This window comes from Puma concolor, chromosome D3, assembly GCF_028749965.1.
Source record: "Puma concolor isolate L17-30 chromosome D3, mPumCon1.1.hap2, whole genome shotgun sequence".
NCBI lineage: Eukaryota > Metazoa > Chordata > Mammalia > Carnivora > Felidae > Puma > Puma concolor.
The window spans coordinates 76,102,589-76,116,291 of NC_141678.1; the positions used below are offsets into that span (position 1 = coordinate 76,102,589).

At 39.3% G+C, this 13,703-nt stretch overlaps 1 protein-coding gene across 5 annotated transcripts in view; it reads left to right on the forward strand.

Annotated features, from left to right (window-relative positions):
• Positions 1-13,703, forward strand: part of WDR7 (WD repeat domain 7) — a 353,231-nt gene that overhangs the window by 249,553 nt on the left and 89,975 nt on the right. For all 5 annotated transcript variants that reach the window (XM_086683081.1, XM_086683085.1, XM_086683084.1 and 2 more), the window contains 3 exons: positions 5,934-6,051; positions 8,367-8,516; positions 9,098-9,180. In XM_086683081.1, coding sequence (XP_086539207.1) covers positions 5,934-6,051; positions 8,367-8,516; positions 9,098-9,180 — 351 coding nt within the window. The remainder of the gene's footprint in view (positions 1-5,933; positions 6,052-8,366; positions 8,517-9,097; positions 9,181-13,703) is intronic.

Sequence of the window (13,703 nt, forward strand, 5' to 3'; positions counted from 1 at the left end):
GAGTAGAAAAAAGAACACATCATACAAACAATAAGGCGCTTGAGGGTTTTACATTTAAATTATTTTTCCTGGGGCGCCCGGGTGGCTCAGTCGGTTGGGCACCAAATTCAGACTCTCACTAGTTCACGATCTCACAGCTTGTGAGTTCGAGCCCCGCGTCAGGCTCTGTGCGGACAGCTCAGAGCCTGGAGCCTGCTTTGGATTTCGTGTCTCTTTCTCTGTCTGCAACCCCCCCGCTTGTGCTCTGTCCGTCTCTCTCTCAAAAATAAATAAATGTAAAAAAATTTTAAATCATTTTTCGTATTCATATGACATCTATTTTTAATAGAAAGTTTATAATCTGATGGAACCATTTGACTAAATCTTGTTAGCACAGATTTTACATTACAACTCCTAGTTGTAAATGTGTACAACATATGGGAAATAGGTCTAAAAGACAGGCACTTGTTGGGGCATTCGCCACATTTGCGTTTAAGAAACTGATGCCACCTTTGAGTTATCAAATTAAGGTTTAACATGACAAGAATTAACGATTCTTGATTACATTAAAGACATTTATTAGTACATCTGTTTTACCCAGAAGGGGTAAGATGGAACTCCCAGTTGTTCTGTAAGTATGCATATTTCAAATAATTTCAGTCTTTGTTCTCCATGAGCCTTGTTTTCAGTGCCCTGTTACTCTTTGACTTGGTCAGCTTGGACTTCCATACCTCATACCACAGACTGGTATTGAAATTTATTTCTCGTAGTTCTCGGAGCTGGGAAGTCCAGGAACAAGGTGCTGACAAGGCAGGTCTCTTTCTGAGGCCTCTTCCCTGGGCTGGTAGGCGGCTGGCTGCCATGTCGCTGTGTGCCTACCACTCGGGGAGAGAGTGAGAACAAGCTTTCTGGTGTCTCTCCAGTGGGCACAGATCTCACCGTGAGGGCCGCACCCACATGTCCTCATCTGACCCTAATTATCTCCCAAAGGCTCCATCTCCAGGGACCATCACATTGGGGTGAATTTTCAGGGGACACAAACATTTAGTCCATAATACTGTTGACCATGATTTGTGGGTTGTTCTCTGAAAGTCTAAGTGGTTTTTCCCCCCTGAATATTCTCATAGAGTATTCCTTAATTTGACAGATGGGGAAGTCTGACAATTGTAGATGGTGACATTTAACTATAGCAGTCTTACATGTAACTTTTAAAATGCTTTTACCACAATGGAGTAAGGGTTAGAACAGGATTAATGAGCAGTCATGTAAGGAATGAGCTCAGCCTGAGTGAACTATTTTTCTATTCATGATTTTTATTTACAGTATCCATCATCTCTGGTATTTCATATGGGATGTGTACACCAAAGTGCTGAGTAAAATAGAGAGTATGTCATCTCATATTTTTTAAACTAAAGACCCATCTTATAAACCTAAATAACAAATGATCTGCATAACAGCCAGATAAGCAGGATCAGATGAAAAGAGTGAGTTCTGTGTTCACATACAGATCCCAGAATAAGGCAGACACCCCTTTAATTTCAGACCTCTGAGAGTATGATCCTTCTTCATTCAGTTAGAATCCCACATTAAAATATATCACATACACAGTGCACCTTTGACTTTGAAGATAACTACATGTAGAATTAGACTTCGTCTGTTGGGACTACCAGATCAATTACTTTGACTTCATTGCCTGGTCAGTTCAACCAAATAACTGGCTTAAGTGATTTTTTTTTTTCCTGCCGGATTTTCCAGGTAACTTCATTTAGCACGTAACTATTGAGCTACCACGATGTCCAAGGGCTGCACTAGGCACTTTGGGGGGATACACAGGATTAGAAGGCATGGTACCTATCTGCACAGAGTTTACAATACAAAAGTAATTCATAATGCCTGGCAGAATCAGATTCAGTGCTAAGAGCCTAGAATAAATGGGTTTTGTTGTTGGTTGTTTTTGTTTCACTAGATTGTAATTGAATGCTCTAGCAATTGCAGACCAGCACGCAGGCTTGAGCAAGAATTGAACAGAAGGGAGGGAGGAGAGTGTGCCAATGGGGAGAGGGTAGTGGAGAAGCATAAGCCACATACTATAGTCAGAAAAGAAATGGAATTCTAGGGACGGACTTTGAAATTATCCTGGCCTCAGGAGCATGGGTGTTGAAAAGACTGAGTTATGAGTTAGTGAAACTAGATTATGGAGGACTCAGGACCTCAAGCCAAGGAGTTTAAGATTTTTCTTAGAAGCACTGGGACCCAGTGAGGTTTTTAAGCAGGTTAACCATGAAATAAAGTTAGTGCTTTTGGAAGATTACTCTGGCAGTGGGGCATTAAGTGGACTACAGAGGAGAGAAAAGGTTTGTCTTCTTCCCCTATGCCTTGGCCACTCCTCTGTGTTCTCACATGTGAAACCTTCCATCCTGTGCACTGTGGCTATGCTGAACCTGTGCAGAACCTTGACCTCAGAGCAACAGATGTGTCCACATTGTGACGTCCTGCACGTAGGCCGTCAGACACTGATGGTGGGAATCGCTCAAATGCACACATCGACGCCCGTGCACATTGTGGGGTGTCCCCGCTTCTGCTGAAATCACGGACAGTAGTCGTATGGGTCTTTGGTTAGCTTCCTTACCTATTACCCTACAGCTTCTCTTCCAGACCCCGAACTTGACCACTTTTCCTACCACAAGAAGTTTGCCGATTTCCCCAAATTCACAAGGTCATTTGCTGAGATGGGTTAAGGGTGATACGGGACTAGGCCTTTAACTTGAAACCAGTGACCTGCTGTTAGTTCCTCTCATTTTCTTTTCACTTTGTTTCTGCTTGTGAGAGTCATCTCGGGCCAGAAGAAACATCTATTGCATGTATGATATAGGTGAGAGGCTTGGCTGGAGGTTTTTCCATCCGCCTGCTCATTTAATCTTCTCAACAGCCTTGTGAAGTGGGTCCTCTGATAGGCCCATTCTACATACCTTGTGCTTGCTCAGTCCAGGGTGGCCAAAGAGCACAGCATAAGGTTAGGGGTACAGTATCCACTCGTCACTGGTCATCCTCAGGTGAACACACACATGCATAGCCATTCCTTCCCATTCTCCCCTTCTCTTTCTCCCTTCCTTCCCCCTCTTCTTGGCTTCCCACGAAACTTCTCTGCAGAGGGCACAGAGAAGGGCTGGAAGAGCAGTGGGTGGTGAGTCTGGTGGGATCCTGTTTGTGTGAGTAGAACTCTGGTTTCCAACTGCAGGAGGTCACAACAGCACACAGCTGGGAATAGACGGGACTCTCCTGTATGTATTCCGGAAGGGTCCTCCAACACTTGGCCTGCAGAAGGCAGATCCCGTCCCTTAGCCACTAAGGGGGCGGTACCGCCACGGGGATGGCAGACAGGCAGCCAGAACCACGAAGTTCAGCAGGGGCAACATGTTGTCTGTCACCATGTTTCCCTCGATACAATGGAGCCCATTAGGCAGCCCCCCTCATTAACATATGTATCTGTGCTTCACTCGCAACCCTTACCCCGGCTCCGTAAGCTTGGTCTTCCCATTCCTGTAAAGTTGGGTCATTTGTACCACACATAAGACTTCTGTCTTCAGCTCAATTTGATCTTTTTGAGGACCGTTTGAATCCCATTTCTGCCATTTAGTACAGTTGCTTTCCATTACAACCTTCTGTCCACACCAGTTGATAACTGTGCGTATCTTCATTTAATTGTGATTGACGTTGAAAAGAACAGAGCTGAAGTCCACGTGTTACCACATACCACTGGAAACCCCACTCGGGGGTGCAGTCTAGCCGTTCATCCAAAGTCGCAGAGTTTGGTCATGTGACCAGTTCATCAATCCAGTTAACCACAGTATGGTCAAGCCCCTCCCCCCTTTGTTTTCTCCAAAGGTCCCTGTCCTGAAAGACATCACACTACTACCTTGGCTCCTCACTGAGCTCTGGACCCAACTTCCCCTTCACAAAATGCTGATACCACCCCCTTCCTGGGCAGATGCATGAGGACATAGTGTAGGAAAGTTCAATTTCAAACCTGGACCTCACATTCCACTTCCAGTTCTTCCTCCCTGCCGTGCCTTCCAGACATGGGCCAGGCTGCCCAGGAGACAGACATCCTTTCCCCACGGCTGACGGCCGGGCAGGGGTTGTTGCCTGGGGATCTTTTCCAACTCCCGACATTCTGTGATTTTATTGATCTTAGGAAGTTTGAGTTAGGTTTGCTCAGAATTATTTAGTTAACATACCAGTTTTGTTGGTTTCAGCCTTTTGATAATATCAACACCTTTTTGTATTGGCGAAAGAAACATCATACACAATCTAGAAGGTGTAATTAGCTTTTGAATTTCTTAAAATGTGATCTAAACGTTACAATAATTATTAAGCAATCCAGGCCAACAGTGCTCGCGCGGTGAACATTTCTTTTCTGGAATTCTCAATAGTAAAGTTTAATCCAGAAAAGAAACTGGCCACCTACCCCGCCCTGCTTTACTGTTAAGCGCCTCTTTCCAGCCCCTACCGAGTACCTAGGATGTCAGGATCGTCTTTGGAGGTGATATGTTCGCCCTGGCGGGCTTCCTGTTTCTTGCACATGCGCGCTATATGCGCGTACATCCGCTCACACATCTTTGTAGTGGTAAACATCAAAGGAATGCTGTCCACCCTCCTCTCTGAGATCCTGCTTTGTATCTACCCTCAGCTTGGAAAAAAGACTGGAGACCATTAGATGTTCAGTCAAAGATTTAAGCAATGTAGCAGTCACAAAAAAATTATAAGCAGAATTCTTTATAATCAGTTTACCTTTCTGTTAACAGTGATCAGAATGCCTAATGCATACTTATTTTCATCTAAAAGTTAAAATAATGATTCTTAGACTAATCATAGAAATATTGGTAAACTTTTTAAGAATTTTTAGTAAACACAATTCAGTTTACACATGAAACATGCATACTTATTTAATTGGAGCAGGAAAAATCTTCCTATAATTTCTTATGGGTATTTAAGTGTCGAATTTATTTAACTAGAGGGAGAAACTATGATGCATCTCTTACTGAGTAGCAAAATGCCCCTTGTGTACAGCTGATGTGTGGATCACATCCCACATTTTAATAAAAACTCTTAACTAGTTTTCACAGTAGTCCCTGTAAAATGTACAGGAAGCTTACAACAGAAGTCATATTTAGGTTTTAGGGTTGGCAAAGGAATATAATATCACTATCCTATGAGAATAGTCTCACAGCTTGGAAAGATTTATTTCATCACGTATATATGCTTATATATAGCCTGGACAATGCCATGCCTATGATCTTTATAGAGAGAAAATAAGTATCCATTAATATAATTTTTGCATCAATACAAAATAACCATTGGCAGAATGTGCTGACTAGTAGATTGGTTCTAAAAGTATTGACCATGAGGTAAATTAACAGTACTGAGGTTATTTCAAACTAAAAATAATTATAAAAACTAAAAATAATTTTGCGATTTTCAGTTCTTTTGAGAATTCTATGGACAGAAGTGAATTTTGCTTCCTTTCAGACACATGTCCTTAAATGAAGCCTTTTTATGTGGCCTTACAAACAAATCATTACCTTTCATTTCTTTTTTTTTTTTTTTAGCAAAAAAACTGAAAATGCCCAGCTCAGTCTTCTTTCTTGCCTTATCCTGAGCTTTGAGATGTGCGTTCAGTACTAGTTCTTGATAATTTGTTAACAAGGCGTTTTTAACACTTTGGACAGATGCACATACTGTTTTCAATCTTCACGGTTAATTATTCGATTTTGTATTTGATGCCAGAACACCCTGACTCCTAATCACTGCTCATTGTTGCAAGTCCATTATATTCTAACTGTTTGAGTGCTCCCATTGACCTTGAACTGACATTATAAGCTGTGTCTAATCTTTTCAGTCTATATTTCTAATGCTTCTTTTCTCTTTTCCTTTTTTTTCTGATCCCTGTTTAGCATCACAATGGGGCTGCCTCTTAGCCCGGCTGCTGACTCCGCCCGCTCTGCGAGGCACGCCCTCTCGCTCATTGCCACTGCCAGACCACCCGCCTTCATCACAACTATCGCCAAAGAGGTGAGGGAGCCTCTCTGGGTGCTCCACCTTCTCACTTAGAGGAATTATTAGACCTTGTGAGCTGAGGGTCCATATCCACGAATAATCTTTCCAGTTTGTTCTAGAACAACGCAAGCTAATAATCTCGTGCTGAAATGAATAGATACGAACCTGTGTGCCTGCACAGTGATTACCACGGCAATGCATTCATTACCTGCGCTTTTGTATTCTTTTCTGTTCTCAAAGTTAACTCACTTGCAAATATTTGAAATTAATTTTTCAATCTGAAATATCGCAGGCTGATTCTAATTAAAATATGCTATAGGCATTCATATTTTACAAGTATAAATTCCTGCCTGTAATCAAAACTTAACTTATTTAACACTGGCTCTTCAACTGTAAACAAAAATGTAAGTCATAAACTTGCTAATGGTTTTTCCTATTACATGTCGCAGATAAAGACTTGAATGCCGATTGATTCCCACATTCTTAGTGTTCTAACTAATTGCCCACATCTAACTGAAAAACTAGTAAAGAACAATGAGCCAATTATAGGATCTTTCCTATGGGTCTTAGTAGTGGGAGAACAAGGAAAGGGTGATCAGCTCCTATATTTTTTTTAAAGGTTTGTTCCATTTCAGCATCAATAATGTGCAGAGTTGGTGTCCGTGGGGTATGAGCTCTGTCTGAGTTGTTTTTCCTGTAGCTATGATGAATTTTTAAAATACTAAATAAATACCTCTGAGTCTGCCCTGATAACCTGAAGCCTACCGGGCCTGTGTCTGCCCCAGAGCCATCCTTAATAGGCATGCAGCAAATACTTGTGACGTGAAGGTAACTGGAAAGGAGGAAGGAAGGTCCTAATAGCCGGTTGTATCGGTTTATATGAAGTGATGGGACTTTGAATTCATACCTAAAATATGTAGAGTAAGGCTGTGTGTTTTTCTAAGTGTGTAAAGTGAGATTACACTGTATTTAAAATATGCATGTGTAATATTTTTATAATTTATAGATATTATATATTTATACGAAGTATATGTATGAATGAACAGATTTATTAGCCACGGAATTTTTTTTTACCAGTTTTTGTATCAGTTGAATATGCATAGGTAGTAATATTGAGAATACTGAATAAACCTTACATCAGTCTGACCACATACACAGGTCCTATAAATGCCAGGCATAAAACTGCCTCTTTAAAGAGTAAATAAGTATTTATGTTAATTGTGTTTTTGAAATTAATTTTCACCATTTCCTTATGAATATTTTTTAAGTTTATTTATTTATTTTGAGAGAGAGAATGCGGGTGCATGAGTGGGGGAGGGACAGAAAGAAAGGGAGACAGAATCCCAAGCAGGCTCCACGCTGTCAATACAGAACCTGATGCGGGGCTCAAACTGACATCATGACCTGAGCTGAAACCAAGAGTCAGATGCTTAACTGACCGAGCCACCCAAGCACCCCCACATATGAGTATTTTTAAATGAACTGTTAGAATAGCCGCGCCTTGGATTTACTGTACTCCAGCATTTGGTTAGAAAAGGTATTTTTTAAAATATTTTAATGTTAATGCTTTACGAATTGCCAGTTGACTCCCACGTTCTTAGTGTCCGACTATTTCAATGTAATAGTTAACATTTACTACTTTGTAAAAATAAGTTTACCACTTTGCTTAGAGTTTTGGAGTAAAATCCTGAAGTTCTTCTCACTGTTATTACTGACCCCTCCCCTGTCCTCATGCCCACTCCTCCATGGCTGGCCCAGCGCCCAGCACTGTTCTTCCTCCTCTGAATGATGAAGACTTACAGTCTGTATGGGAAGAAAAATCACATTGGACTTACATTCTTTACAGTGCCTATTGTTTTTGGAGGTATATGGGAAATACGACACTTTATATGGGAAATACGACACTTTACAATGATGCCTGTTAGACCGGAAGTGTTATATAAGCATCATTTACCATTATTACTTGAGAGCAAGTCTCCTGTCTTTTGCTTGCTGGTATCTTCTAACTGCTGTCCACCTCAGCACCAGATCTACCAAATTCACAGACCTTCAGTCTGTCTTTGGAGAAATGTCATGGTAATGTTGTCTTAAGGTCTCATATAATACCCGGGAACTTACCGAAGTTTATCAGAGAATGCTCGTTGAGCTTTTACTGTACTAAATACTTTTCTTTTGCAATCAAGTGTTTTCTGACCCACCCCAAGAGGTTTGTTTCTGTTGATTCTCCTTTTTCCCCTACTGTATTAACAAGTGAAAAACAAACTAGTGGCTGGGAATGCAGAACTGAGTGGAGCGTCAATCATACCTACAGCACGGAACTGTTTCCACAGGTGCACAGACACACAGCTCTTGCAGCCAATACCCAGTCACAGCAGAGCGTGCACACAACAGCTCTTGCACGAGCTAAAGGGGAAGTTCTGAGAGTCATTGAGATTCTTATTGAAAAGATGCCCACAGATGTTGTGGATCTTCTCGTAGAGGTAAGAATATCCTGCTGTAAATGTGGCAGCAACAGCCTAAATCAGATAGGTCAGTGCAGTATAGAAATCAGCATTTTTATTTCCAGCATCTCAAAACGAAAGAGAGACGATTAAACGAATTAGCTTTTGTACCATTTCACAGGACCTTATTCAAATTTCGTTAACAAATCAAAGTAATCGTTGTGTACGCTTACCATTCACAGGGAAGTAGTCTATGTTGGAGTAATTCTTAGAAGAGTATGTCCTCTTTAATGCCTTCCATTATGAATCAAACAATACATGTAGTGTGTTTGAATAAAAGCTACCCGTATTGTAGATAAATCTGAATCGCCTTTGAAGTCAACAAGTCTTGTTTCTTCCTTTTACTGTTCTTTCTTTTGTTTTTTTACAGGTAGGAGAAAGAATAGTCGATAGTATAAAGTAAATCTCCTGTAGCTTTAGTAAATATAGTGTAGTTTTAAAGTAAATATTGCGATCAAACTGTCTAGAATTTTCATGCAAATGAGGCCTAAGTGAATAATTTAAATTTTGGAAAATTAAGTATTTGAAATTAAGTTTACATATGTATCTTTTCTATAAAGGTTATGGACATCATTATGTACTGCCTTGAAGGATCTTTAGTTAAAAAGAAAGGTCTTCAAGAATGTTTCCCAGCCATCTGCAGGTAAAGAAACCTTCAGTAGCATGCAAGATAAATAATTTTTTTCTGTTTGTTTTAAGGAAATGCCATCAAATCATCATTTTTTAATTTATTTTTAAAAGTTTATATATATATATATATGTGTGTGTGTGTGTGTATATGTGTATAGTTTTAAAGTTTATTTATTTATTTTGAGAGAGACAGAGAAAGAGCAGGGGGAGGGACAGAGAGAGAGAATCCCAAGCAGGCTCAGCATGGAGCCCACTATGGGACTCAAACTCACAAACCATGAGATCATGACCTGAGCCGAAATCAAGAGTTGGACGCTTAACTGACTGAGCCGCCCAGGCATCCCTATTTATTTATTTTTGGGAGACAGAGAGAGCACACAAGCAGGGGAGGGGCAGAGAGAGAATCCCAGGCAGGCTCCATGCTGTCAGCGTGGAGCCTGACATGGGGCTCGAACCCACGAACTGTGAGATCATGACCTGAGCCAAAATCAAGAGTCAGATGCTTAACTGACTGAACTACCCTGGTGCCCCTCAAATAAATAATTTTTACTAACGAGTTATTTTTGAAAAATTTTAGCAGGATGAGTTTGTAGTCTGATGCCTGCTTACATTCTGAATACAAGGCAGCTTATAGTCAAAAACACAAATGTGATAGAACCACTATTTGAAATTGGGTCATGAAGAGATTTTCTCAAACCTTAGAAAAATGAGTAAGAGATAGCATCTATGGAATATGTGTGTGCTCTCAACATTCATTACTCAAATTAACATTTCCATTAAGAAGAGAGTCTAGGAAGCCTCTGACTTAGGAGAGAAGATACACTTTTCAGCCAAGGGAAACCTTTATGCCCCATTTTCACTGGTAAATTTCTTTTTTTAATGTAAAGATAGCAATTTCCTATGGTACTACTAAGTGTAGGTGTTTTTCCCTGGGAGAAAACTGGCCAAGAGCAGTAAAAACTTTTATAAACAATGTTGCATATGTTAAGCACAACCAATAATTTTAGATGTCTATAGCATTTAACTGTTATGAAATGAAAGTTTTTAAAATGTCAAATGTAGTCATGTTTATTTTTCCTTTAAAGTAGTTTTTGGTTCTTAAAATGTTTATAGCTTGGGGAACATTTTGTTAATTTTTTTTTTTTTTTTAACTTCAAGGGGTCAGTGGAAACAGTGCTTATGTCTATTGAAAATCATGGTTTTTTGTAGAAAATAGAACCACCAGTTAGTCATCGTTACATAATGTTTTTCCTTTTAAGACCAGTTTAGTGATTTCCTTACTTATTTTTTGCTTTTACTTTCCATTTTGCTTTCTCTGAGCGTACGGTAGCAAAAAGCTTTATTTTAGGCTGTAAGCTTAAATTTTTGCCTGAGAGTAGTGATGTTACATGATGTGTAGTTACATCTTCTGTATCTCCTGGCATTTGAGCAAGTCTTTGCTGAATTAATTGTACTCCTTGAGTCTTCCAATATCTACAGTAGACTTTATATTATAGTCTCGTCATTTTGCTGTTGCTGAGTCATAGCACCCAGAAATGAAACCAAGAACACCTACACGAAAAGATTATGCTGGAATATACATGTGTACAGATATGTATTTTCTTGTGGTACAAATTAGGCATGTTAGAATGCAGTAATTTTTTAACACCATGCCACATTAATTCTGGTTTGCGTTCCTTTTGTTAAAAATTGTATGTATAAAATCTTTTCATGCAGTTAATTGATAAGAGTACATGTAGCTGTTATATTCCCAGTCACTCGTTCTCTAAGGACATGCCTATGTGAAATGGACACTGGGGTGTCACTTTACAGATGTGATGATTATTGCAGAGCTGAATGTTAGCAAAGCCTTCCTTATGGCGTCTGTCATGGCGAAGTAAATAAGCGTCCTGAAGTTAACGTGACAAAATTGTTCGGTGTTTAAAGGGCCTGTCTTTGCCCTTGCTGGAATCCTGCCTCCCTCCCAAGTGGCACCCTCAGTTCCTTCAGTCGCCCTAGTTTACTGGAGTCCGCTTTTTTTGCTGGTATCTCATTGCCAAAGAGTAAGGGTTCTGCTGGATTGCTAAGGAGGCATGCTCAGTAGCAGGTTTTTCTGATTTGGCAGAAAGCAATTGTATTTTGTTTATTAATTTAATAACGTGTATTGCACACCTACTGTGTATCAAGTATAGCTAGGCCCTGGGGCTACCATGAGGAATGAGATGGTATCCTCAGGGAGCCCACAGGGTCTAATAAGGTCAGTGCTTATTAAGGTAAATAATTCCAGGGTGCTGTGTTATGTGCTAGAGTAGAATTACATACCAGAGAGAGGGTTGGGGATATGGAAGGCTTAGAAAGTTTCACAGATGAGAAAGCAGAATAATAATAACAACAACAACAACAATAATAATTAATAATAATAATAGAATCTGAGGAAGTTTCATAAAAGGGAAGGCAGACTAATAATGATCTCCTTCTATTAAAGGAGAAAAATGTTTTGATAAAAGTGGCTGCCAAACAATTAGAAGGATTTGTCTCCCACAAGGGTTTGAGTCGGTGGGGGCAGAAGTGGTGATGGGTTCTGGGAGAGCTTCACAGAAGAGTTAGTGGGGTGAGCTTCACAGAAGGAACAGGAGTGTGCCATCGGGAATTGCAGAAAGAACCAGACCAGTAGATGTCTGGAGATACAAAAGTATAGCGAGAGTTTGGCAAATGCTGGGTGGTAGTGGCCGGAATGTAGGTTGAGGATGAAAGTCTAACATAGTGCCAGAGTCTAGGGCTTTGAATTCCATACAAAGGAATTTGGCCATTATTCTGTAAGTAATGGAGAATCAACAGAGTTTCAGCGAAAACATGTAATTCTTTGGCCAGAATGTAGTTGATAAGACACAATCGTATGAAACTTCAGATTTATAACAAACAGTTGTTAGCTACCTCTTAAGAAATTATGTTAGATATTACTACAGCTGTGAATATATAAGCTACATAGGCCCATTTATGTGAGAGTCAACCCATAAGCAAAGAAAGATGATTAACAATATAAGGTTGTGGATTATACTAAATGTTTGTTAGAATAGGCAATAAATTATGGAGGACTTCAGAGAACATTAAGCTCAGATGGGACCTCAGAAGTTTTACAGATGCCATGCTACCTATTGGCTGATTTGTACTAGGTTGATAAATGAACAAAAACAAAGATATCAACATATCAACAGAAGTTAAAATTATTTTATTGAGTGTCTGCCAACGTCTATGCCATTGTACTGGGTGCCTTACAGCGCTTATGAGCCCTCTAGTGCCCTTCACTAAATATGAAACTGCAGTCAAAGTCAATGATGTGAATATCTGTGGCCCAGTCAGGTGGCATTTGTTTTTAAAATCTTTATATAATAGTGTAGTCTTTTTTTTTTGTTCATTTTTCTTCTTTCCTTTACCCGATTATAAAGACTCTATGGGTTTTAGCTTAGGCCAACTTCTGTAATGTTGCTATATACCAGTATTTAGTTGTTATGGTTGGTAGATCAAATCTTAAAAAGGTGTTAAAAAAAACTTCATTTAATGTTATTTTTAAATGACATATTCGTCAAAGCACCCAGGAGAATGCTCGTGATTTAGATATTCAGAGAATGTTAGTTTCCTATGGGTCTCTCTATCTTAACAATAATGTAAACACCAAAACATATATAAGAAATTAGTTAATAAAGATTTGAAAGTATTTTATAGGCATAAAGAGTATACAGAATGGCATTATTTTCATATATGTAAAAATTGGTTTACTTCTCAAAATATTAAATAATTTTTAATCAATATTACAAAGGTGAATCTAACATCTAAAGTTAGGAGCTAATGTAGTATTCTGAAGTCATCAAATATTTAAAAATCGAAAGTACTTTGACTTGGGTTATTCATAAAATTCAGTTTTCTGTGAGTACTGCAAGGAAGTAGCATCATCGAACGCTGAATAAGCCTGAGATTGGTTTTCTTGGCTTTTTGTTTTGTTTTTTAAACTTGACTGATCTGCATCTGTGTTTTGAATTTTCAGTTCAGGATTTTAAAATTTTAATTAAAATTAATACTCTAACATTGAATTGGCAGTTTCTCTGAGATTTTCCTTATTGTTGGCAATTTGGCAGTTATTTCGCAGATTGCATGTTACAATAAAATTTCCATCTTACTGTTGTCCTGAAAGTCTTGTGTTTTAGCTTAGGGTGATCTCTGTATGTTGTTATATACCAAGAGTCAATCTTATTCGGGTTTGCTTATTGATTCATTTATTCATTCAGATTTATTAATGGTTATATAACTCCACATGTAATTTAATGAACGGTGAATTCATCTACTCAGTTATATTGTTAGCCGAATTTCTTTGTTCTCTGACATATTTATTCAACCCTATTTATTTAAAGTTTATTTATCTTGACAGAGAGTGCCACGCATGCATGCAGATGGGGGAAGGGGCAGAGAGAGATAGAGAGAGAATCCCACGCAGCCTCTGCACACACTGTAAGCTCGGAGCCCACTGCGGAGCCCATCCCACCAACTGTGAGATCGTGACCT